The following is a 27,894-nucleotide window of genomic DNA, read 5'->3' as shown; positions in this document are numbered from 1 at the left end:
TTCATGGCACAGATGACCCCGCTATGTTGTTCACTCTCAGTCTCCTCTAGTCCTGCATCTCAGCTCCTGCCACCCCCTACCAACCCCCCATCCCAGGCTCCTCTGTTTCTGGAATGTTCAGCTGACATTTATCTCCATCTTTTCCTCAGGAAATGATTTTTTTTTTTTAACTCTGTGGCCCAGTTTCCTGAAGCTGCAAATTTCAACTTTATAAATGATATTTTTAAAAAACACATTTGGGGCAAATATGTAAACATGACATATTTGACCAGTTGCTTACATAGTAAATTGATTTTCTAGGTCAAACAGGAAAGATTTTCACACACATACACACAGATCTTATAGGAAGTAAGAGGATTTACACAGAGTATACAATCATCTTCATTTGAACTGTTTTAGATCTAATTTATACTGTTATTTGTTCTGTCTCCCTTTAAAATTGAGTTTCCTCAAATTTCCATGCCCTTCATTTCAACCTGGTTCACAGTGAGGATTTTGCTTTGTTTGCGTTTGCTTCTATTGTCTGGGTCTCACTCTTTATTTCTCTCTTATTTCAGAGGGAAACGACCCAGGGTTTCCACAGCAGCATGGGCACTAGCTGTTGAGTTCCAACTGTATTTTCTATGAAAGATTTCTTGTGTCTCATATCCCTTACATTCCTATGTGACTCCTGCTGAGTTTGAGAGTTTTTTCAAACTTTAGAGCTCTCACATGATAAAGTGCTCAAATATATTTATTACACATATACGTACATATGAAGTCACTTTCACCTTGGAACACAAGGATCTCCATGTTAAAAACAAGGAGGTTCGAAGCTCCACAATAGCCACCCTAAGCCTGGCACATGCCCTGGCCTGACACTTCACAGTCTGGGGTGCTCCTGACTATTGCCTTGCCATATTCGCTTAACTTATGCAAAGCAAATTTCACAGGCAGTAGCCACTTTCCTGAAATGAAGATTTTACTTACCACTTTTGTAATTCCAGTTAAGAAGCTCTCCGTGTACCCTTATTGCAGACACTAAGGAACTTTGCACAATTTAAAATGCCACCCAGGCCTATCAGCTGATGACAGCCTCAGAAAGGTGGGCCTGGAAGATAAGAGCTTACAGCTGAGGCCCAGGAAGGATGCTGTCATTTGTCCTTGGCGGTTTCCTTGCACTGACCTTGGAAGGCAGCTCGTGATCTCCAAGATGTATGAAAAAGTAATCATTGCCTTGCTATTGTCAGGTAAGTGACATTGTTTAGCTGGTGCTGTCAGGATGGGTAAGTGATCGTAGACTAAAATGCGAGCCACCTCATTGTACCTGTATGTTGTGTAAATGAATAAATAAATGAGTAGCTGCTCAGATTCTAGTCCGGTAGATGGATTTTACTGGGACTCAGAGGAAAATGTGGGAGAAATAACATAAGGGGACCCAGTATTTATGGCTGAATTAACAGTTATCCAGTATGAGAGGCTTGCTTCAATTCTAAGCCTAGCTGGAATTAAAAGAATTTTATCAATTGTTGTATCTTTGTGAATAATTTAGTTGCTGTTCTTGAATATAAGGAGGTTAATTTCCAAATGAAAAAGTCGTGAGTGAAGGTGACAGTAGCTATGTGGTTGGTCCTCAGTTTTCAAAAAGTGTGATTTTCCCTCTTCTGCCAAGGAGGGAAAAGCCACAAGCACGAACTCTGAAACAGAGGGAGTTTGTTTTTCTCTCTGGGTAGGGAGGGAAAACTAAACAAAACAAAACAACCTCTTTGTCAATAGGTGTTGGTGTAAATTTGGGTCGAAACCTAAATCAGTTCATTAAAATAAAGAAATGACGTAGAGTTAATATGAAAGTATACTCAATTAACATTGCCTCTGGCCTCTTCTCTAGAATGTTATAGCTAACATCCTCTCAAATGCAGTTTTTACATGTTAGAAATACTAGGCCTGGCACATGGATAAAAAGCAGGCAGTTACTTAAAAAGGATTGAGGCCCTCAAACATTGCTGTAACCCAAGTTAGAGCACATGTCAAGGATCTAGTGAGCATTCTATGGGATCCAGAGAAGAGATGCAGCACTTCCTATCCCTAAGGGATAAAGTAGTGTCAGAGTTAAGAGCACAGGCCTGGAATAGCCAGAACCGGGTTCTAACCTGGTCCCACATATGAAAGGGTAGGGAACATTAAGGCTAATCACTTGCTCTCTCTTGGACTCAGTGCCCTCACGTATAAGAGGCCCTGTACCCTCAATGAAACCCCCAACAATTAAAAAAAAAAAAAAAACTTAAAAAAAATGGCAGAAAGTGCTGGTACCCACTTCACAGTAATAGCTTAAGGAGCAAACCAAGTATTTAATGAAATGTGCTTACTCTGGTGCCTGACACAAAATAAAATATTACGTTTACTATGTATTAGCTATGATAACTGTCATCATTAATAAGTATTAATAATATAAACATTATTAAAGTAAGTAGTAGCTCTGATAACAATTATAGACCAGGCAACAAACCCAAGCATGTGACTGGTGATTTCTTAAAAAGTCAGAGAAAAAAGGAAAATTATGGGAAAGCAGAAGATAGACAAAATGGCTGTATTTTTTTTTAACTTGGAAAGTATTAAAAACATTTAATTTTGTTTTGGGATGCAATGTAATATTTAAATTGGAAGGGATGCAATGTAATATTTAAATTTGGAAGGGATGCAATGTAATATTTAAATATATATTTGAAGGGCTATTATGTGGAAGACAGAAGAGGAATTTTGTGTGTTGCTCCAGAGGGCAAACTGGGAACTACGCGATCAAAACTAGACATCCTATGCCCGTGGGATGGGGGTGCATATTTAGAAAAACTTTGTATGACTTTCAGGTACCAAAAATTTGGAAGGATTTCCTGGAAAATAAATAAATTCTTCATTTCCACAGGTATTCAAGCAGGGGGTGGATTAAAACCTTAAATGGCTCTTGAGGAGGAGGCCACTAGGGCGAGAGGACTCTGGCGGCTACGATGGCCCATAGTGCCCAAGCTTTCCTTGTCTTTGTAGCTCAGAAGCCCTCCAAGGAAACACTCTTGATGCAGCTACTTTGAAGTATAATAGAAAGGCTTAAGAGCATGTTTTTCCCCCATTACTCATTAATGGAAGTGGTTGACTATGGAAAGTGTGAGGAAGGTTAGGCATCTATGGCTATGGGGGGGAAACGATTGCTTTGCTTTCTCCTGTAATCTTAAAGATGAAGCCAATGTTTCTGATTCTAAATTTACCAGACATCATCCTTCAAATGGAAAATCCATTTTTTCTGAAATGACTTGATTCCCAGTCATGGAATTCCTTCACTCAGTAATTACATGTCAGGTGCTGAATGGGCCCCTGGGGACGCAGGAGTGAGACAAAAGTGCTCCACCGGGCTGGAGCACTCAGATGGTGGGAGGGCACACAGTTAAGAAACAGAACGACTGAACTATTAAAATAGGATAAAAACAATGAAAAATAATACAAAGAAAATCAAACCAGATAAGGTGATAAAGATGAGTGCAGAAGGCTGCTCGGGGAAAGGATAGCTGGAAATCTTTTTTTCTGAGTAGAAGATGTGTACACTCAGAGGAATGAGAAGTGCTGATCCTGCGATGCCCAGGGACAAGGGACTGCAGGCAGAGGAACAAGAGTGGAAGTTCCTAGACAAAGACAAGCGACATCTTTTATTGAAAATCAGATCTGAAGCTATGGAAACAATTAGGAAATACAGTGTTGTAGGACCAGGAAATTATGTCGTAAACGAGGACCCTCAAAAAAAAAAAACAATAAAATAAAGTTTTATGTTTTTATTTTAAAATGTATAGCACATTTGAATTAAGGGACATAATTGACTAATTAATTTAATCAGAAAATCCAGGAGGATTGGCATAACCATGACTGCTTTACTCGTCAGGGTAGCCCCGGAATGGAGCACAGTTCCTGATGAGCAGTAGGATCATGGTTGAATAAGCAGGGAAGGAAGTAAAGGGAGGGAGAAGGAAAGATGCAGAGGGAGAAGGAAGGAAGAAAAGAAGGAGAGAGGGAGGAGGAAGGGGGAGGAATAATGGAGAAAAGAAATACTGCTTTTCATCTGTTCTGGCACAACAGATGTCCCAGGATCGTGAGGACCCTGTACATCTCATTCCTGTGCCCACAGATACACAAGTCTGAAAAGCACACGCCTAGAAGTAAAGGAGCAAGGAATCCCTTCTTCTCTCAGAGATCCAGGAAGAGAGCCTTTCTAATTGTTCATTTAATGGTTACAAGAAAGAGTTATAGGAACTATGTGTCAGGGACCTTATAACTGTAAATTCTTTAACAGCAAAACTCATATTTTCACATATGTGTCCCACAAACTGCCTGGCACATAGGAGGCACTCAGCAACAACTATTAGTTTCAGAAATGACTAGTGACCAGAATTTGAATCAATGAATCCCTGTGGGCCTCAGTTTCCTTGTGCCTATTAAAGATAGCACGGAGGAGACGGTATATAAAATCCTTTCCATGTCTACACTTCATTGGATTGCCAAAGTTCAGCCTGAGATGAGCTGTCGACTAGTTGCCAGTCCTGTGAGTATCTTTAGCTTGCTGGGAAATTGGGGTTTTAGAAAGAAATGGACACCCAATGGCAGGGGAAAGAAAGGAAGAGCGTCTCAAAATTGATTGTGAGCAATGTTAGATTGGAAAAGTGAGCTTAGCACTCCCAGGGTGAATTTCTTTCTACTTTGGTTTCTAGAAGATTATTGAAAATAAAATTATTTGGGAAGTGTATTTTAAAGTAATTTTTCCAACTTGTCTTCATAGGTTTCATAGCACCTACTACCCAACAAAACCTCAACGCTACTTCCGAACATACACCAGGTGGGACCTATATTTTTATATAATACATTTTCAGCTATTATTATTGCATCCACATCTTTAGTAAGACCTCTCTGTGAAGTTTTACTAAAACCAAATCAAAAATATCAATAATAAACATCCCCAGGTTATCTCTGGGTGTTGGGATTATAGGTAAATACTTTTTTGGTGTTTAATACTTTCTCAATATATTCTGCAAAAGAATTATATAATCAGAACAAATTTTAAATGTTTTACAAAGAAAACTGAGGAAACACAATCTCTGCTAAGAGGTTCTTAAGGACTGTGACCTATATTAATTTCTTCTTAGGGATATTCATTAAAATTCTTTTGTAACCCAAATTATTACATGTAAGCACGGGGGGGGGGGGGGACGTAAAAGGGAGTCTTTGTTTATAGTGTATAAATTTCTATAAATAGCTATTTAATCAACTTCAGTATTTCTATCTCTAGATTTATACACAACAGGTTAAGTTCTTCATATAGTTAGGTTCTGAATAATAAGACCCAACACCAATATGGCGCTTATTTTATGCCAGGCACTGCTCTAAGTAATTTACATGCATTTAATTGTTTCAATTGCAGTGAAGGGCACATAACATAAAATTTGCCATTTTATCCATTTTAAAGAGTACAATTTGGTAGCACTAATACCATTACTTAGTTCCAGAACATTTTTGTCACTCCAGAAGGAGTTAGCAGTCACTCCCAATTCCCTCACTTTCCCCAGCTCCTCAAAACATTTAATTTGCTTTCTACCTCTATGGATTTGCCTAGCTGGAATATTTCCTATGGATAGAATCATACAGTAGGTTGCCTTTTTGTAAGGCTTTTTTCACTTAAGATAACATGTTTAAGGTTCATCCATATTGGAGCAAGTGTCAGTACCTCATTCTCTTTAATGGCTAAACATGATTCCATTGTATAGATATAGCCATTTGGATTATTCATTCACCATTTGACGACAATTTGGGTTTTCTACTTTTGGGGTACAGTGAATAGTGTGCCCACAAATATTCCCGTACTAGTTTTGTTTGAACCCATTTTGAGTAGTCATGGGTACATAACCCAGGAATTACTACATATAGTGATTTTATATTTAACTTGCTAAGGAGCTACTAAATTGTTTTTCCACAGTATCTGTGTGTATGAGGGCTCCAATTTCTCCATGTCCTTGCCAGCACTTATAATTTTTCACACTCTTAATTATAGCCATTTCAGAAGGTATCATATTTTTTTGTTTGTTTATTTTTATTTGTTTGTTTTTTATTGAGACAGAGTCTCACTTTGTCACCCTCAATGGAGTGCAGTAGTGTCACAGCTCACAGCAACCTCAAACTCTTGGACTCAAATGATTCTCTTGCCTCAGCCTCCCTAATACCTGGGACTACAGGCACCTGCCACAATACCTATTTGTTTGGGGGTGTTTGTTTGGTTTTTTTTGGTTGTTTGTTTAGCAGGCCCAGCCTTTGTTCGAACCTACCAGCCCCAGAGTATGTGGCCGAAGTCCTAACCACCGAGCTATGGGCACCCAACCTATCATACAGTTTTTAAACATAGCATTTTTCTAATGACTAATGATGTACCTGTTAGTCATTTGTATGTATTCTGAATATTTTCTTTGTAGAAAGTCTGCTCAAGTCTTTTGCTAATTTAAAAAAGTTTTTTGGCATTTTGTTGCTGAGTTGTAGGAGTTCATTTTGTGTTCTGGATATAGATGCTTATCAGATATACTATTTGCAAACATTTTATTCCATTCTATGAATTCTTTCACTTTTCGTAGTGTCCTTTGATGCACAAAAGTTTTTAATTTTAAAGTCCAATTTATGTATTATTGTCTTTTGTTGCTTCTGCTTTTGATGTCATTATCTAAAAAGTCATTGCCAAATTCAAGGTCATGCAGATTTATTTATTTCAAGTAGTTTGTAGTGGGATTAGTTTGGACCCAGGCTGTTACACTCTTCAATCTGTAGACTTCAGGGACACAGTACATTGTCCCTGTCATACGTAGTGTTGTTAAAGAGTCAGCTCTTCCTCGCCCTGCAAAATCAGTGGTCAGCTTGAACTTTTACCATGGTGAAGCCTTTCAGAAAAGTTGATGGTCAACCACTACGTAAGCCAAGCACAAATAAATGAGGACGGCCAGGCCACATTCCAGTAACAATTTGTGGGTGGAATCTGAATTTCCTATAATATTCACCTGTCCCAAAATACTGTTCTTATGATTTTTTGAAGTGCTTAAAAATGTAAAAACCATTCTTAATTTGCAGTCTATGCAAAACCAGGTGGTGGACTGGATTTGGCCCACAGGCTATAGTTTGCTGGCCCCTGTGTTAGTATAATTATGTAACAGAATCTCTGGATGTGGAACCCAATCAGTCATCAATACTTTTTCGATCCTCTGAAGTGATTCCAACATGCGATCGAGATAGTGCATTCCTACACTAATGTAGGAAATCAGTCCACTGGGTTGTCACTGGCATTAAAAAATGAAGATGTATAAAATATGAGACTCTATCTAGGTACAGTATACAGGTTAAGGGCAGATAGATATTATTTTGCTGAATTTTGTCTCAGACATATGTGTGTTTGTCTGTGTGCCATGAATTATAGTCTGTATTCCCTATACCCCGATAGTATATGACTGTTTTCAGATTGACGCACCTGGTCATACCCCATGCGAATACACAGCTGTCAGAGGGGCTGAGGGAATCAGTAGCCCACAACAGTGACACACGTGAAATCCATTCGGGGCCCTCACAAGCATATTGTCTGTGGCTGCTTTTGTACAACAAAGTTTAATTATTGTAACAGAAACTGTGTCGTTCTCAAAGCCCCAAATATTTATTCTCTATTACTTTACAGAAAAAGTTTACTAATCCTTGCACTAAGGGATCCCAATCTACAACTAGAAAGATTAGTTTTAAACTAAGGAGGTCCAAGCTGCATTACTGTGGAATTTGCAAAGCAGTAGACTCAGGATGCGAGGACCCAGCCCTGTAACCCAGGCTGGCTTCCACTGAGCAATTCAACTTTTTCTGTTTCACAAACTCACAAGCTGATCCATGGAAAGTGCTTAGACCAAAATCAAATGTGTGTTTTTCATCTTGTTTTAGGGAAGGGAGAGGGCTGTCTAAAACAAAACCACAAGAATATACCAACATTTGAGATGGCAAATGATGCTATTTATATTTCTCAAGCAATTCAGGGTAATATCCCATTGTTTCCTGAAACTGTTGAGTTCCAGATAAAGGTAGCATCAGAACCTTAGAAAGGGTAAAGATGGATCTCAAAGCCCAGGAAAATGAAGTACACACATGTTAATCTAGTCTGGAGCAGTTGTTCTTACTGCTGGCGGTACATCATGGTCAACTGCCTGGATGACCACAGATGACTCTGACCCACAGTCAAGGGTGAGAGCTGCCCATCTAGGTCATTGCTGTCAGTTAAACAAATGACAAGAAATTTTTACTGGTGTCGTGAAAACTTTGGGATAAGGTATTGATTTTTAATTAGAATTCTTCTCATTGAGGCCAACTTGCCAATGTCCAAACTTACCATATATAAAGTTCAGCTACAGAAAGGCACTATCTTAAAATAAAGCCAGAACATTTAAAGTATGTGAAATCCTCTTTTGTTCTGAGGATTCCTTAGTAGGCAGGAGTAACCAGCTTGAAATATGCTCACCTGGGAAAAAGTAAGATTCCAATTACCAAATCGGTATAAGCAGAAACATCTGCCCTTCTGAAAAGAGGATTTGCCACACATGTCACCCTACAACTCTACCCTCAGGCCATGGACAAGATGAGTTATTATTTTGTCTTTTTAATTAGCTCTTATTCACTGTAAGTGAAAGCTTCCCTGAGAATTATTTGCATTGTAACTTGGTGAGAATTTACTCTTCTATTAATGAAATTTATTTGGTGATCTCATTCATTTTTTTCCGCATAGATCAAGGTGGACCTTAGCAGACAGTTCTGTAATTAAACAGATCTGAATTCAAAATCCACCTCTGCCAGTTAGCAGTATCATGAGCTTGGGAAGTTAGGCAATATTTCTAATCTCACTCTGTATCTTCCACAAATAATAATATAATAATAGGTCCTCTGTGAATTGTCTTCAAAATGGTAGAAGATGTTTCAAGTGTAGTAAGTGTACAATAATTGCTAGCTAAAAATATCACTATCTTAGAAAATTTAGTTTTCTGACTTGGAAAGTATTTAAGACATTTCATATGCAAGGTGTGTCCTTGTAGAAGTTTGCCTATGAAAGATAAGACTTCTATCAACTGCAAGTCAGGAGGGAACCAAAACCCAAACCAGCAGCTGCACGAGCTGACTTTATCACATTACGACAGGTGCTCAGCTACTGAAAGTTTTGGCAGACAGCAAAATTGCGGGGTATTTGCCCAACATTTCATTTTACTTTTACTGTTTCTAGTAACGTTCCATGTTAGAAATGTCAGCTGTTTGGGAGACGTATGTGGTGTAGTGGATAGAACATACAGCAGAGATATAGGAGACTGGATTTCTATTCCCAGCTGTACCTTTCACATATTCTGAGCCCACAAGTCACTTCACTTTCTTGGTGCAATGAAGAGAGTGGCAGGATTCCTCTCGTGCTCCCTCCCCCAACACCTAGACATCATGTGCTGGTGGAGTTTTCAGAGCAGTGAGGATAACAGACAAGAAAGGTGGAATGTTCTGGAACATGTCAGATGTTATACAAGTTTAAACTGTGGGGTGATGTGACCATGCATATTGGGGACATTTAATTTTCTAGGAGGCGTAAGAATTCATTCCACCCTTTCCAAATCTAAATTATACAATGTTGTTCAGGTAACAAATATGTCCTCTGTACAGAGTATCGTACCAAATGTCATTTCAGTGTACAGGAACTGAAAAAACACTTTTTTAAACTTGGAGTTTGAGGCCTTACTAATGTCACCACATCTATCTATTTTATATCACACTCATTTGCCACCTTAACATTAAACTCTTTCCAATCTAAGAGATTTGCCCGCCGTTGCCTTCCGGCTTCCCCCAGCCTCTACCTGACAACACATTGTACCCTCCTCTCTCCATATTCCAGCCCATACTATTTCTTTATCTTAATTTGCCTTTCCTCCACTTTCTCACCTAAAACTCTACCCAGCCTTCAAGGTTCAACCAGAGATTAATGTTCAAGTAGGCATGGGGCAAGGATGTGGGAGTGAAGACCAGGCAGCTAAGGAAATGTGCAGTGTTGATGCAGGGCCCAATTTACCTGGGTACCTAGATGCTGGACACGTCTTCATAACAACTCAGGGTAAATATCCTTCACTTAGAGAGAGAGGTGGAATTTTTCAGTCCTATTCTGGATGTATTCCTGCTAGACAGGTGTAAAATGACTCTCATGTTAGTATTGTTAGAGCAAAACACAATTTCTTTTAGTGGCTATAGCATGAGGACACTGAGGGCTAAGAGATATACTCAAGTAGTGCAATCAATTAGTGCGTGAAAAAATCGTGAAAATTATAGCTTTGGGGATGTCCAAGAATATTAAGGAATTTATTTATCCTTTTTTTTTATGTACAATGCATTCCAATGCTCACTGATTAATATGCTAAAAGATCAAAGAAATCTTGCTGACATGATCTCACCCAGGCAGTGAGAGGTGGGAGATGGGACTAAGGCTGCAAGTCAGAAGAATTAAGTTCTTATTCTGCTCCTGTCCAGCCACATTAATCTGAGCTAATCATTTAATTTTTATGACACTGAATTTCTCATCCATGAAGGCAGGAAGTTGGATTCGATGTTCTGAAAGCAGCCTTCTAGCTTAAATGTACCTTCTGAATTCAACAGGACAGTATTTAAACTATTATTCTAGGAAAAATGACAGTAGATTTTTGAAAGCTGACTTAGCTTCAGAAAGCTAGGGGTCCAAGCACAAAGAGATCGAAAGAGCTGGAGAGAGACCCTCCTCATCATCCAGACCCTAGCAGGTGTGGGCAAACTAACGTTTGCTGTTTAATGGTTACAGATTTGCTTGGCTGCTTTATACCCAGTTTACTGAATTAAAGCTGCTATAGTAAAAAGCCCTGTTTAAAATCTACTTATTCACACATTTTTTGCAGCCTTGCAGAATTGAGTTTGCAAATTAACCAATTAGCTGGTTAGGGTTTTTGGAACTAAGAAGAGCAAGGAAACGTGGGCTATTTCCAGGATGTACAGCATTTGAACATTCTTAGTGGTTGTTGGGAGAACATATTGTAGCAATATGGTTTCCCTACCTTAAATTTCGAAAGTATCTACAGCATCTGAGGACGTATAGAGAGATGTTTCTTTTGTTTCTTCTTTCTAGTAAGTGATTTTTTTTTCAATCAGATGCTGGTTTATTTTATCTGAAGCCACTGATGAAATTCTTTAAATTGCTCTATGTAATTCTATGCTAGAATAACTAAAAATTCTTTAAAATGTAATTAAATAGTAGAAAATATAAGAGCTTATTTTTCTGATTGGGACTATTGTTCCGTCACGCTGACACTGTTTTGTAAACTATGGACTTTCAATAATAAGTTTCTACGCCTTCCTAGTGACTAAGCCAGCACAGGCACTAATTCCAGTTGAAATGCGTATGAGGTGATCTTGGGAATGGAAGAAAAACTGTGAGAAGGGTCATTGTATAGGGTCAGCTATCATTTTTGGATTTTTGAGGAAAATGACATAAAAAGCCCTTTTTATCAAATTTACTTTAGGGAATTTGTGTATTTATTTCCTTACTGTGTTGACTTAGTGACCATAATAAAAATTGTACCAAAGCAACCAAATCTGGAGAATGTTCCTATTGCTAAGAACATAGGGGCGGATTTCTGCCTCACATCAATTTGGTCACCAATCGGTTTCTGTAAGTGTACAAATAGAACCTGATGTGCCTTAGCTGGGACATAGATAAAGTGTGTACAATTTTTGGAAATCACCTCAAGGACTTCATTCTTCTAAACAATGTGCAGTCTAATTTTAGAGATTCCCAAGTTTAGAGCCCTGAGGGAAGCAGTAGTGGAGGCGCAGAGATGGGGTTGGAAAGAGAGGTACTGGGGTCTAACTTAGGACAAATTTTAAAGCCACTGTCATGGTCTGAGTCCTGCTGTGTGATCTTGGGTATAGTTTTAGGTATCTGTGACTTCAGCCTCTCCTTCAGAACAAAATTTCCATGAAATGCTCCTTTCCTAGGAGAAACAGCTATCACAGGAGGAAGAAATCTACATATTTACTAAAAGGTTAAGATTGTTTTGACAAAGGTCAAACCTTATTTCAATGAGCTCTCTCTAAGGATTTTCTTATTTTAATACAAAAAATTACACATTCTGTGCTTACAATTTTTTTTTTCACCTTCTCTAACTGTTAAACAAATTAAAAGCCTTAAAGTGACAGTTTTAAGAGCTGTTAGATTCCATTGCTGGTTCATTGCAATATTCTTTTTACATCCTGCTGTAATTTTCTGCCTCTTTAAGGCCTCGGGCTACAGGCCTCCACCTAACATAAGGTCAGGAAGTGATATGGGGCCTCTGTGAGGAGGAGCAGCTTGTCTGCAAAGGGTCTGATTGTCTTGGCTGCTTTTGAACATGAGATGGGACCCTAAATGTGGAGCTCTGGGCATCACCCACACTTTGATAGTGATCTTCCCCAAATGAAAACCTGGTTCAAACCTTTTATTGACTTTCCGTGGACTTAAAGTCCAAATTCCAAAACATGACCCACAACATGTGGTGCTGCACTGCCTCCCCAGCCCTGCTGGGCATCCATTTCTCTACTCCTATCCTTCTCACATCTTGTGCTGCGCCACACAGATAACCCACACCTCCTCCAACTTGCAATGATGCCTCGAATTCTAGAGCGTGGCAGACACTGTTGACTCTGGATCTAAATGCCCAAATGACCTACTGGGTAAAATCTTAGACTTTTTTCAAGATAAATCCAAGCAATTGCTCCATGAGGTCTTTCCACTGCCTCCACCACCAAGTAGAATTGATAACCGTCTCCTTTATGCCCCCACTTCCACCATCACTCTGAACTAATTTATTATCCATAGATTAAATAATCGTCCTTCCCCATTGAATTGAAATTCCCTTGAAAGGAAAGATCATAAATTATTCACCATTCTATTTCTAGCACATAGCCCATAGTGGACAAGCAAAAAAATGTTTTTTCATAAATGAATGAACAAGGTAATAAACACCAAGGCCCCCAGTAAGCATCACGGCCTAAGGAATACATATCTGGATTCTAAACAATCAGAAGTTTTAGCGAACCTTTATAACACCCTGCTAAGCCCTGGTGATTTAAAGGAACTTTTAATAGTCTAAATCTAATTAGGGAAGCCTTCCCCCCAGGAAGCGGCATTGAACTGAGACTTCAAATGCAGATAGTCAGTCAAAGATAGGGAGGGAAAGATTTTGAACGAAGGAAAAAGCTGCCACTAAAGTAAGGACATGGAAAAGGGCCTGGTGCACTTGAGGAACCCAGAGATGTCCAGAGTAACCGGAGCCCTGAGAGGGAAGGGTAGAGTGGTAAACAGTGAAGGAGGGAGGCAGGCAGGGATGTATCAAGCAGTCTTGGAGGTGTTCAGAAAGAAAAGTGGTGCACCATCCTGTGGACCGAACACACCTCCATAACTGAGCCCCATGGAGTTCTGACTCAGGGAGTCTCTAATGCTCTGCTGAACACTTAGGAAACCTAGAGAAAGATGCATATTCATAGTCATTGCCGAAACTACCAGATGGCCTCAGTTGAACTTCATAAAATTTTAACTGACCGAGTACTTGCAAACTTTTTTCTCCTTTCTCAGAAGAATGAAAATAACACAAATGCTTAAAGTGAAGATTAATATACAAACTATAGTATATTCATACAGTGTAATACTGTGTAGACCTTAAAAATCTTGTCATAGAAGAATATTTGAAAACATAGGGATGTCTCTGACATATTATAATAAATAGAAATTCAGACTTCTAAATATTATATATACATATGTATATTCATACATATTTAAACACCATGATCCCATATTCAGAAGTAATAGCTAAAAGTCCATTTGGCTCTATACCAAACTGGGTCAAGTGTTTAATTCTCAGAAATTTGATGGTAGATGAATGTTATGGTATTTTTTGTGCTTTCTTGTTTTTCACTGCATCTGTATTACTTTTGTGACAAAAAAATCTTGTTTAATTTACAAAACTTTATAAAATAATTTATACATTTGAAATGTATTAAATTTATTTTAAAATAAAATATTGCATAGTAATAAAAATAATAATAATTTTAATGAGATTTTTAAAGGACATGTGAGAATGTGCCTTCCATTTTCACATCTCTGTGCATGTATATTTATGCTCGAGAGCAGCCGTGACCCAGAACTTGTTTTATCTCTTGGTTATCTAACTCCGCAGTCGGTGTCTGAGGCTGGAGCCAACTTTCACTGCAATTCCATTACAACTCTGACCTTCTGCTTTTGAAAGAAAGGAAAGTATCAGTGGGGAACCTTAGAAATGACTCACCACTCTCAAGTAGGAAAATATCAAATCGAATGATATTTTTGTTTGCTTGTTTTAATTATTTTTGGGAAGGGAGCATTGTACCTAAGAGATAGGGCCAGTGAGGGATGAGAAAGAAAATTCATTCTGTATAATCATTATGAGTTTCTCCCTTTTTTTGACATGAACAATTTCCCAAGTAAAGCTCCAACTTACCCCTTCATGAGAATGTGTATAGTAACGCTCATTAAGTGCAAAGCACTGTACCAAACGCAAACACACGCACATCCACATCTCACGCGCACACACATGTATTTAAACTATTTTAGTTCTCACAGTGACATTTTGAGGCAGATATTTATCATTTTGCAGATGAGAAATTCAAGGCATGCTTTTTTTTTTTTTTAAATATATAAGTCCCTGCTATGTAGAAATTCTAGAGCTGCCACTGGGAGGAACAAGGAACAAGGAATATGTCTTTCATGACATATTTTAGGGCCCTCACCTCATTCTTAATTGTTGTCTCAAATTCTACTTTTGATTGTTTAATTTTTAATTATTATTGGTGCATAATAGTTGTGTATATTTATAGGGCACAAGTGATGTTTCGTTATAGGCATACAGTCTGTATTAATCAAATCAGAGCAATTGGGGTACCCATCACTTCTTGGTGTTGGGAACATTCCAATTCCACTCTCTTAAGTAATTTGAAGTATACCCTTACTTATTGTCGATTACAGTCCCTTTTTGGTTCTATCAAATATTGTTCATTCTATCTAACTGACTATATTTTTGTATCCATCAACCATCCCCACTTTCTCTTCCTCTCCCACTACCTTTCTCAGCTTCTGGTGACTATTACTCTCTTCTCTGTCTCCATGAGACCAGCTGTTTCTAATATTTAGATCCTACATACAAGTGAGAACATACGAGATTTGTCTTTCTGTGCTTGGCTTATTTCACTTGACATAATGTTCTTAGTTCCAACCATGTTACTGAAAATGATAGGATTTTATCCTTTGATATGGCTCTGTAATATTCCACTGTGTGTATGTACAGTTACTGTATCCATTTATCCATGGATGAACACCTAGGTTAATTCTAAACCTTGGTGATCGTGAACAGTGCTGCAATAAATGTGGGAGTGCAGATATCTTTTCAATATTCTGATTTCCTTTTTAAGCAATGAGATTACTGGGTCATATGCTATGTTTAGTTTTGTGAGGAGCCTCCGTACTGTTCTCCATAGCAGTTACACTAATTTACATTCCCACCAACAACGGACGAGGTTTCTCCTTTCTCCACTTCCTCACCAGCATGTGTGATTGTCTTTTTGGTAAAAGCCTTTTTAACTGGGGCAAGATGCTATCTCATTGTAGTTTTGACTTGCATTTATCCAAGGATGTTGAGTGTTTTTTTCATACAGCTGTTGGACATTCGTATGTCTTCTTTTGATAAATGTCTATTCAGTTGATTTGCCCAAATTGAATTGCTTGATTTTTTTCCTATTAAGTTGTTGGAGCTCCTTGTGTATTCTTGTTATTAATCCCTTGCCAGATGGGTAGTTTTCGAATGTTTTCTCCCAGCCCATGGGTTGTCTATGCACTTACTTTATTATTTCCTTTACTGTGCAGAAGTTTTTTAACTTGATGTGGTATCACTTGTCCAGTTTTGCTTTGGGTGTCTCTGCTTTGGGGGTATTACTCAAGAAGCCCCCGGCCACACGAGTGTCCTGAAGCATTTCTCCAATGTTTCCTTTTAGCTGTTATGTAGCTTTAGGTCTTAGATTTAAGTCATTGATTCATTTTGATTTGAGTTCTGTATATGGCAAGACATAAGAGTCTAGTTTTATTCTTCTGTACGTGGATATCCAGTTTTGCCAGCACCACTTACTGACGACAACTGCGTGTTCTTGGCAAATTATTCAAAGGTAAGTTCACTACAGAAGCATGGATTTAGTTTTAAACTTCTATTTCATGCAGCCTCACCACCACCTGCTACTGTTGGGACGACAACTAAAGAGTCTCCTGTTACCACAGACAAACCCGCCCTACCCGGTCAAAGAGGTTTGTTCTTATTTTTAAGTAATCGCTCTGGAGTTATTGTTGTGATTGAGCTCCACTGAAAGGTAGGTATACTCTAACAAGCACTGAGAAGTAGGAGCTAACTACGCATAGTCTCTACTCCAGAGGAATCCTCACCCCTGGAATGCCTCACAGAAATAATCCCATGAGTTAAAAAAGTAAAACAAAGTTGCCAAGCACAGAAATGATGGATGTGACCACCATACAGTGGGCCAGATGAAGGAAGCCCACTGGGGAGGTGGCAAGAGGGACCCGAGAGCAAACCAGGCTGTGCTCAGACCTGGACTCCACCCTGAGCCAGCCACTGCCCCTAGGTGACTCGCTCTGCAGGGCATCTGTCCTCTTCATTTAAAAATAGAGCCAAAGATGCAGCACTTATTTCACTGTTCTCTAAAGATTAAATAAGAAGTATATGAAAGTGCTTAGCTCAGAGCCTGATGCCTCCGTGGTGCCTAGTAAACGATAACTCTAAGCAAAGCTGGGTGCTGAGATAAGAGCAGCCAAGTGGCATTCCCTCTCTCGTCAGTGTTCAAGGGAGAAGCAGAAATTCTGGAGCTGCCCCTGGAAGGGGCATGGGAGAAATCTGTCTTTCATGATATGCTTTAGGGTCTATTCAGGAACCTCATTCTTGATCCTTTTCTCAACTTCTGTTTTATATAGGCATTTTCAGACAACACTCACCAGTAAGCACTCCTAGTGCTAAAATGAAAACTGCAGAGTCTACTGGCACTACAAACCAGCCCCTCCCAAAATGGAAAAGAGATTCATTTTTGCTTTAAAACAGTTGCTCTGGGGTCACAATCATGATTTAACTCTATTTACAACAGCTGGTTGAAAATAGAAAAAAAAGTGTCTTTGTAAGTAGAATTTGGAGAGGATACTCTAAATTTAAAATAAAGCCTAAAGGAAAACTTAAAGTGGCCACAGGGTCATAAGCTAATAAAAATACTGAGAAAATGTACTGAGATGTAATGGAAGCGATGCATTTTTAAAAGAACAGAGACCAAAGGAAGAAAATTAAGCTAAGTGCTTAAAACTAATTATTGGGGATCGGGTCCAATTAAACTATCATATTTTCAAGTGACTTCATTGTAAAGCCAACATAATGGCCCCCAAACCAGAAAGCATTTAAGGGCCAACTAAAGACCCACACAGTGCTGTGTGTCCCATAAATAATGGTTAGTGTGCTGGGGCATTGCACTACGCGCTTCTTATTTTTTTCCGCAGAGAAACCTAAAGAGATAGGCATTATAATCCTAATTTTGCCCAAAAGAATGGAGGGATTATTAATTTATCCAAGGCCATACAAGTAGTAAGAGGCATACTCATTACTGAAACCCCATCTGCTTTACTCCACAACTGTTGGCCTCAAAGACAGACAAGACCCAAATAACCCTTATACATAACTCCTAAAGAATGACGAAGTACCACCAGTCTCGACCACATGATAAAACACAGTGTGATATGTTATTCATAATAATTAAATTCAAGAAAATCATGTCGTCTTGACAGTAAGAGGGCTTCACGATGCCCAATGACATGTAGAGACAACACAGAGAAAGGTAAGGTGAGGATTGATGGTGGAGGTCAGCTGGGGAAAAGGCCACCGTGCTGGAAATTTCTACCATTATAATGAGGATTATAATGCATATCTCTTTAGGTTTCTATGAGGAAAAAATTTAGGTAATGCACAAATGCATTAGGGAATCCAGTGGGACATTGGCAAAAGCTCAGATATAACACAGGAAAGGTTTGAATTCAGACAGTGGCCGTGCCGTAAATCTGTAAATTGACAGCCACATGACTCCTCTTTGGGTTGGACTGTTGGAGTGGAGGCTTACTAAGCCTCCTTTCTTCTCACCTTTTTTACACTTTTAAAAAATGTGCTACTTTCATGGTGCCTGTGGCTCAAAGGAGTAGTAGTTTTTGAAAACTTTCTTGTGTCTTTCTCCTCACTTAATGAGACAGTTTGCTCATTTCTCACACGTGACTATTTCTCGGATAGTTAACATAGATACTGAATTATCAAGGGTGACAGCAACGTGACACATTACCTCACAAATTGGTTAAAAGTCAACCAATAACTCTTTTAAAAGGATTAAGAAAAAGAAACCCAGTAAACAATTTAATTCCTAAATGGCTTTTTTTATACACGCCCTATTTATTCTGACTTATTTTGAAATTTTGCCTTTTAGAAGAAAGAAAACAAATGGAGCACACTTTTTCAGAAGCAGGTATGTTAATATTTGTCATTGTATTTTTAATTACGTATGGCTGGTTTCAAATGCCCATGAAAATTAAGTGTCAGCTTTTTTAAAAGAGAGGAACATATATTGTCAACTATAGGCACGTAAAATTTTACAAGCAGAAGAACTAATTTTAAAGTTAAAATAGGCATTTCTCATTTTTAAATGATTTTGGAAATAGCAATATACAATTTGATGATAGCTTTTCATTTCAAGTTGGAAGTTTTAACTTGCTAACCCACCGTGGGTAATTGAGAAGCCTCTTAAGAGGCTAAAATGATGGAACTTTTCTCTTCCCCTCTGTAAAGAAAGCAAAGTGCTTAAAATCATCCATATAATTGGTTCCATATCAAGAAAGTGATTAGTCAAGAATGGTCTGAATACAACAGATCATTCGTATCTCAATCCTGATTGACTTTCGGCCCATCACTTTCACAGTGATGACCCCTGTGCCATCACTCTGGGGTCTCTTAATAACCTCTACTGAAGTGATGTCACTCCCTGTCACTCCCTCCTTGCTAAGGTGTTTCAGCCTTTCACTGTCTCCTAAATTAAAACTAAGCGACCAGGAAGGCTGAGCGACGCAGCAAGAGGAAAAGCTGCTTTTACTTTTTCTGTTTTTAATCAATTTAGAGCTTTTCAATATAAATTAGCCAAATAAGCATGCTGTTTTTCTGTATGTCTGGCTTGGCATTCTAGTTACTTCATCTGGAAGCATCACAAATCTGCTATCAATATGGAAACTACCTCTAACCAAATGGATTTTAATTGTTTCACTCCCAACATGTAAAAGATTTGAAAAACATGTTTAGCTACTGTATTAGGGACTATACAGAAGGATGCTTGGAAGGAAGGCAAGTGACCTGGATTCTAGTTACGCTTTACTGTTTCCCCGAAAATAAGACATCCTCCGAAAATAAGACCTACTCACAGGAAAAATAAGACATCCCCTGAAAATAAGACCTAGCGCATCTTTGGGGGTACACCTTAAAATAAGACACTGTCTTATTTTCGGGGAAACAGGGTAGTTGTCTGACCTAGGCTTAGGACCTAACATCATTAGGTTTCTTTTTATTTGTAAATTGCTTACACATATACCAGTTTCTTTCTAAACTAACCATTCTATGAGCATCCTTTTATTGATTAAGACATTATTATCTCTCATCCAAACTATGAAGAGTTTAGGTCTTTTTTTTTTTTCCATGTACAGGTACTGTGTCCATTCAGCTCTTATGCACAATTACACCTGTCAGGAAAACTGGACTTGGCATCAGAACCCTTGGGTCTTGATTCTGTTGTTAGCTTTCATGACCTTGGACATGAGACTGCATCACTCAAGACCTGTTTCCCACAGAAACACTCAATTTTTAAAAAGATGAACTATATAAAAAAGTATATTAATGTACCTTCTATTAAAAGGCCTGAACTTGATTTTGCCTGCTTTGTTTTTCAGATGAGATGTGATAGTTTATTTCACACTTTTGTAATTTTTCTGCTCTCTTTTCCTGCCATAGTGATTATACCCATTATTTTACTGGTGATAGCTGCTTTCGATGGAATTATCCTCCTTATTTATTTTTTGGCTTGCCAACTGAGAAAGGTGAGAATTTAGTTTTTAGTTTTGCTCTATCAAAGTGAACAGCTGTAGGAGGGTTTATTCCACTGACTTCAGTTAAACTCAAAGAGAATCAAAACTGCATAAAATTCCATCTATTTTAACTGGACATGTAGAAGCCACTGAGTTACTCGAGCAGAGTTTTCTTCTTTTTTTTTTTCTTGCATTTACCCAGTTTAAGGGAACTTCTAAATATAAATCTCTCCATTTTCCCAATGAAAAATTGTCTCCAAAGTCCAAGTTTATTTGATATAGTTTGATAGATGCAAGGGAAATAGTAAAGTTTCTACTTGTAGTGTTTACTTTGTTTATAAAAATATTTAAAATAGGGCGGTGCCTGTGGCTCAGTGAGTAGGGCGCCGGCCCCATATACCAAGGGTGGTGGGTTCAAACCCAGACCCGGCCGAACTGCAACAAAAAAATAGCCGGGCGTTGTGGCGGGTGCCTGTAGTCCCAGCTGCTCTGGAGGCTGAGGCAAGAGAATCACATAAGCCCAAGAGCTGGAGGTTGCTGTGAGTGGTGTGACGCCACGGCACTCTACCGAGGGCAGTAAAGTGAGACTCTGTCTCTACAAAAAAAAAAATAATAATAATAATAAATAAAATAAAATAAAATAAAAATACTTAAAATAATATATTTACCTATATTTAAAACTTTTGCACTCACACATTTCCTAATATTTTAAATTCCACCCAAGAATTCTCAGCATCAGAGATTTACTTTTATCACTAATGATACTTTTAAGTTTATATGGCATAGCTTTCTAAAGCACATGACCTTCACTCCAACCTTACCTTCAGGCACAATATTTGTGTGTGTGTATGTGTTTATGACAGTGTCATCAGTTTTGTAGTTGTAGATCTGAAGTACCTAGCCACATAAGATTGGTATAATCTTGTTTTATTCATCCTATATTCTTATTATTTATTTACTTATTTATTTTATTTTTATTTTTATTTTTATTATTTTGAGATACTCTGTTGGCCTGGGTAGAGTGCTGTGGCATCATCATAATTCACAGCAAGTTCAAACTTTTGGGCTCAAGAGATCCTCCTGCCTCAGGCTCCCAAGTAGCTGGGACTACAGGCACCTGCCACAATGCCTGGATGATTTTTTTCTATTTTTAGTAGAGACAGCAAGACATCTCACTCTTGCTCTTGCTCAGTCTGTTCTGGAACTTCTGAACAGGCGGAGTTCAAGCAATCCTCCTTCCTTGGCCTCCCAAAGTGCTGGGATTACAGACATGAGCTACAGCCTCCTCCTACATTCCTAACCTCCCTGTGTGATGCTGAGACCATAACCACTGTATATATTCTTCTAAAAAGACTTATTTAGAGGGGTAACAACACTGTTATGTTGGGATCATGACAACAAGAATGATGACAAATCTACACTTAATTTCTTTGCTTTTTTTCATTTTTAACTACTTCTGTCTGGTGACATCTATCAATCAAACCTATGATTGATTGTCCTTATTCCACATAAATATGACTTCCCTAAATAATGCCTTTTAATAAAAGTAAAGTCATTGAGAGTGCCTGCTGTTGTCTGAGAAATTTTGTAAGGACTTGTTGTGCAATTATTTTTCTTGTCCAAAGTATAAATAGTGGAGAATATCATCTCTTTTGGGGGGGCATACATGGCAAACAGAATTATCTTCCCTCTTGATCAATATTATAAAACCTGGAAAAGTCAACTAAATACTCAGCTGGCAAAATTTAGAAAATTTTCTATATGTGTACAGAAGAATTTTGTTCTGGTCAACATGATGGATCATGATGCAATATGATCCATCTTCATTATTGATTACAGCAGGGAAATATGTAAGAGTCAGTGTTTGGGGTAATATTTCACCTGTTGAAAAACCAAGTACTGTTAAGAAACACAAATGCAAGTTTAAACCAAGGTTTATAAATATCTATGAAATAGCAACTTGTTCACAAAAAAATTCTGTAAAGGGAATTTTAATCAAAAGAAAAAAATTAGAAAAAAATGTTTTTCATATGAGGCATTCTACTTTTTAGCATCTTAAGTTTAGAAAATTATAGTGTTAATATTTTTCTGGTACTTATTCACAGAAAAGTTCACTGGATGTACAGCCTTCCTCCTCACATGCTGCAGGCATCCAGTTAAGTTCTGTTGAAACAGGAAATCCAGGTTGGTGTTAAAATTCATAGTACCTTTTGCCTTTTGGGAAATGAAATAAGTGAGCGACTTTCTTTCTGAGTTAGGAGGGGACATCCAATTAGAATTCATTTATATCCTGTCTCAGCATTGCTACTTATGTAAGATTATTTTTTATGTATGCCATTGTCTACAGCACAATACGATTCTCCTTTAGGTATGAAGGATCTTACAAAAAGACATAAAGTAAAACCACAAACTGTCAGTGAAATAGCAAATCAAGGTTTTATTTGTGTGCTTCTTATTCCCCAAACTGCAAAGTTATGTCATAGGAGACCCTGCAGTTGGTGTACTATAATAGCCTCAGGTCCAGAGCCAGACCTGCATTTGAATCCATGCTCCAGCACTTATTACCTATGTAACCTGGTGCAAGCTATTGTACTTTTTTTTTGCAGTTTTTGGCTGGGGCTGGGTTTGAACCTGCCACCTCTGGCATATGGGGCCGGTGCCCTACTCCTTTGAGCCACAGGCGCTGCCCCATTTTTTATTATGGTAGTAATGATAGAGTCAACCTGACAGAGTTTAATGAGGATTAAATGAGCCTACAGCATGTACAGCATTTAAAATTGTGCTTGGCTATATTTGGTGCTCATCCTGTTACCTGTTACACCAATCAATATCTCAGGCCCTGTTCCCAACTGTCCTCTGCACCATGGCACAGCCACGTGGCTCCTGCCTTCACTTCCATTCCCAGGTGCTCAATAGACACAGAATGTGATGAAGACGTCAGGTATATTTTGTTTGTCCAGAGCAGTATTGAGTCATGTTTTGCTTTTTAAAAAGGGTTTTTATTGCCAACTTTTAAAAATGGGAGATTTTTACTTTTTTTTTCAAATTGATAGAAAAGTACAAATAATTAGGTTACATTAGCCTGGGTGCAGTAGGCCTATATTCTTGGCCTATATTCCAAGAATTCTGGGAGGCCAAGGCAGGTGGACTGCTTGAGCTCAGGAATTTAAGATCAGCCTAAGCAAGAGTGAGACGCTGGGCATTGTGGAGGGCACCTGCAGTCCCAGCTACGAGGAAGGCTGAGGCAAGAGAACTACTTAAGCAGACGATTTTGAGGTTGCTATGAGGTATGACACCACTGGATTCTACCCAGGGCAACAGAGGAAGACTCTGTATGAAAAGAAAAAAAAATTAGGTTACACCATTTGCACTTGTTAAATAAAGTTCAAGTTGTAGTTGAGCCCTTCACCCAGCACACTACAGTGTCCCTTTAGGTAGTAGCACACAAAATCCCCTTTCTTCTCCTCTCTCCCTCTCCCCCCATATGAACGTAGTTGTGTTTTTCTCTCATGTGGCAATGCAGTTGTTCATCTATTGGTTTCATATTAATATTGAGTACATTGGATACTTGCTTTATGTTTACTTAGGAGAGTTTTCTCCAAATCCATCTAGGTAAGTATAAAAGAAAGTCTCCATCTTTTCATGGCTGCATAATATTCCAGGGAATACTTATACCATAGTTTATTCATCCACTCATGTGTTGATGGGCACTTGGGTTGATTCCACATCTTGGTGATTGTGAATTGAGCTGCGATAAACATTCTAGTGCAAATGTCCCAAGAATATTTCTAACAAAGGAGAATTTTTGTATTTTAAAATCTTTGTGGGTGAGAGGAGAGGGAAATGCAAACTCCAACAACAACACTAGAAGCTTCCAGGCAGCATGAGAAATCTGTGAAAGCTGAGCAGTGCTGGCTGCCTCTGCTGTTTGTCTAAAAACCAGTTCCATATATTTCATTTGTGATGGCTGCTGGTATTGACTCCCTGACAAAGTATATAGTTGTTATTAAACTTTTCCTAAAGCATCAGCCCAAGCGATATCTATTTTGGAAGATGTCCACCAAGAACAAGTCTCTGGAATGCCCTTTAATGCTCAAGCAGGAGGGATCTGATACCTGCTTCCATGAAATCAACTGAAGTTTTTCCATAATTGTCAAAAATCATGACAGATCTGAGGTCCTGTACATTTCTGGATTTCAGTTTTAACCCCAGACCTGCCCAGGGTTTCTAGACTTTGGGGTCATAAAAAGTAGGGAGTTTTAAAGAGCCACCACAGCTACACAATTTACATGCAGTTTCCCTCAGGGTATTATATTATCTTGTAAGTCCTCAGAATTTCACAATGACTGATGCATAATTCCTTAGTCCTAAGAAGTTCATGCTATCTAGAATGAATGGCACAGACATTATTCTTGGCTTAATGGATTAATAAATATGTACTTAAAACAACAAACATTTTTGAGTCATACCAGATTTGCCGCATTTACTAAGGTTAGCTTGTTATTGGACTTGTAGCTGAAGCCAGTATCATATTCATTTTATCTACCCGAGCTTGATTCCAAAACAAATTTTGATGCAGTTTTTAAAATTGAGCAATTACCACGTAAAGCCTACTTTTAAAACTTAAATTTCTATACATGTTTAGCTACTTATTTCTTCTGATGACAGATTTAGTATTCAGTGTTTCCTCTGCCATTTTTTTCTTACAATCTTGAACCTCTCCATGCAGTAACCCACAAAAGTTTGAAATAATCTAATCTACCCCCGGGTACATGAGATGTCCTTGTTAGTTTAATTCGGTTAAATGCAACAAACATTTACTAAATGCTTGTAGTGGGGTAAGCACTATACTCACATTCAACTCCATACAGTGGCTCTCAACTTTCCTAATGCCTCCTAATGCTGCGACCCTTTATTACAATTCCTCATGTTGTGGTGACCCCCAACCATACAATTATTTTTGTTGCTACTTCATAACTGTAATTTTGCTGCCATTATGAATCGTAATGTAAATATCTAATATGCAGGATGTATTTTCCTTGTTACAAAGGGGTCATGACCCACCGGTTGAGCACTGCTGCTTTAGAAGCTGTGAGTCCAGTGGAGAAAACAGAATATTAATGCAACAAACAAGTTTTAAGATAGTGGAGGCCATAGCTCAACTGGTCCCAGAGACTGGGACAGGTAGCAAAGGTTTCTAAAGATGAAATGACTTGGGTTCAGTCTTAAAGGACTGGTAGGTGTAGCCCAGAGCAAGGCAATTCTAACAGAAGTGCAGCATGAGCAAAGGCATGGAAGATAGAATGTGTTTCACCCCAGGAACCATGTGCGGTTCCCCACTGGCAGGATGGATGCTTTGGTTCTCTGTTTATTGTCTCAAATGTAGGTAGAGGCAGTGGAAAGTCAGATGAACCAAATTTTAGGTCCATTTCATTTTTCCACATTTGTGCAAGTCAAGTTAGTATACGTCTTAGTAATTCGATGAATGGGTTATAAAATATGACTCCACCTGACAGGAAAAAAACATTATTGAAGATTATTTAAATTGTTTTAGTGCTGCTATTATAGAATATAGCTCTATGCTAGTTTATGAGCCCAAGACGTAAGATGTGAAAGGGACTATGCCATCTCAACAAGCACTAGGGGTGTTAGGGAATAAAGAGTGAGTGGCTTTAACCTCCTTGAACTTGCACATGACTTGTGCTTGGTGAGAAATGAGAGTAAGCAAATCTGAGTCAGCTTCCCACTGTGACCCCACAAATGCATTGCTAATGGGAGAATGTTTAGGATACTCAGTTTCTGTGGTGCCCAACTAGAAGACAGCTATGGAAAATACTCTGCTTCTATACTGGTAAGAGCAAAAGCTCTCCTCTCTGAGGGTAACATAAATCCAGCCCTCCAAACGAGACAGGTGAGTATCCCAGGTGTGATGGGGAGACCAGCCCAGGGCCTTTCTTTTACCTGCTACAATCAGAGAGAAATTTAACAGTAAACTTTTGTGCAAATTTCTTAAATGATAAAGAAAAAACAAAGTTGTTCCTTAAAGAGATATTACAGACTTCACAGCTTGCTTTAAATTGTGAAATGTATATATAAGATCAACTCACTTATCATTGACTACCTTTGCACCATAAAAACATACACAGATTTGTACAAATTTGCTGTTAGTTTCTCATTGTTGTAGAAACTAGGAGAACAATTTTATTTGTTTCTTACCTAAGGCTTTTAGAATGGAATTTCTAAGAAATTATCTCTTTCTTTACACAAAACTCCAATAGAGATAATCAGTAAGGTGATGTCTTTCATTTCCTACTAATTATGTTCAAGGACAACTCTGTAAGAATGCAAAACACTGACATTTACAGTGTTCATCAATTTCCTGTTGTGTTTAAACATAACTATGACTCATACTATTTTGTTTTTTTCCCCATGCTCCTTCTAGACAAAACTGATTAATGAAAATCTTTTCACCAAGCCAAATGTTGGAAGAACTCAAAGAAGACATAAGACTTCAAGTGAAAAATCAACATGTGAAATGGACATGCCAATAAATTATGTACCTACCTGGGTAGTATTAATACAATCTCAGAATGCAACTTTCATCATAAGTTCCAATGACTTAACCATGGGGAAAATCTCTATTCATTAATTTTAAGATTAAGAACAAATATTCCCTTGCATGCTTGCTTTTATGTGTTAGCATAAATGTTATAATTGATAGGGAATTTTGATCCAATAGTTTAGTTGAATTCATTTATTATTCTTTTTTTATTATTATTATTAAATCATAGCTGTGTACATTAATGCAATCATGGGACACCATACACTGGTTTTATATACCATTTGAAATATTTTCATCACAGTGGTTAACATAGCCTTCCTGACATTTTCTTAGTTATTGTGTTAAGACATTTATATTCTACATTCAGTAAGTTTCACATGTACCCTTGTAAGATGCACCTCATTTACTATTCTTTAAGATTAACTTCATCTATTCAATTGTCTCATAAAGGTGATGTTGTCAAATGAAAGGCTTGAAACACCCAGATGACTAAGTTTACTCTCTCATTCTAAACTTCTGGGTCTATTACCATTGTTTTAAATAAATTAAGGGGATATTTTATTCACACTGATAAATCTTGCGCTTAAAATGCCTTATATATGTTTATCATATAATACATAAAACAACACCAAAGATTTTTCCCATTAAAAAATAAAATGATACAGGGCAGTGCCTGTGGCTTAATGGAGTAGGGCGCCGGCCCCATATGCCGGAGGTGGTGGGTTCAAACCCAACCCCCGCCAAAAACTGCAAAAAAAAAAAAAAAAAGAAAGAAAGAAAGAAAAAGAAAATGATACATATATATAAATGATACATTTAAAATAATTTATGTAACAGTAGTGTATTAGCACCTTCAGGGCACTCACTGATGCTTGTGTTCCACTGAGAGAGTTATTTGTATAAGTGGTCAAGGAATCCTGACAATGTAAAAAAAAATCAGTGACCAGGGGCAAGACATGATTGCAAGAGGGACTTTACCTAACAATTGCAATCAGTGTAACCTGGCTTATTGTACCCTCAATGAATCCCCAACAATAAAAAAAAAAAATAGTTTTGA

General features: G+C 38.1%; 1 protein-coding gene across 1 annotated transcript; it reads left to right on the top strand.

The window, feature by feature from the left end:
• Nucleotides 1-1,105: 1,105 nt before the first annotated feature.
• On the top strand, nt 1,106-27,894 carry LOC128588544 (glycophorin-A-like). Its single transcript, XM_053595441.1, has 7 exons — nt 1,106-1,229; nt 4,793-4,849; nt 16,340-16,423; nt 18,637-18,675; nt 20,202-20,287; nt 22,381-22,459; nt 26,718-27,894. Exons 1-7 carry the CDS (start codon nt 1,193-1,195, stop codon nt 26,729-26,731), a joined length of 396 nt encoding a protein of 131 aa, XP_053451416.1. The 5' UTR covers nt 1,106-1,192; the 3' UTR covers nt 26,732-27,894.

This window comes from Nycticebus coucang, chromosome 1 (genome assembly GCF_027406575.1).
Source record: "Nycticebus coucang isolate mNycCou1 chromosome 1, mNycCou1.pri, whole genome shotgun sequence".
Lineage (NCBI taxonomy): Eukaryota > Metazoa > Chordata > Mammalia > Primates > Lorisidae > Nycticebus > Nycticebus coucang.
The sequence above is the reverse complement of the archived record's forward strand: the minus strand, read 5'-3'. Positions and strand labels throughout refer to the sequence as shown.

What these genes read in the sequence shown, in the direction of transcription:
- LOC128588544 (XM_053595441.1), top strand. Translation starts at nt 1,193, where the DNA reads ATGTATGAAAAAGTAATCATTGCCTTGCTATTGTCAG. An exon ending in GCACACTTTTTCAGAAGCAG is followed by an intron (nt 18,676 to 20,201) that starts GTATGTTAATAT and finishes TTCCTGCCATAG; the next exon opens with TGATTATACCCATTATTTTA. An exon ending in TGGCTTGCCAACTGAGAAAG is followed by an intron (nt 20,288 to 22,380) that starts GTGAGAATTTAG and finishes ACTTATTCACAG; the next exon opens with AAAAGTTCACTGGATGTACA.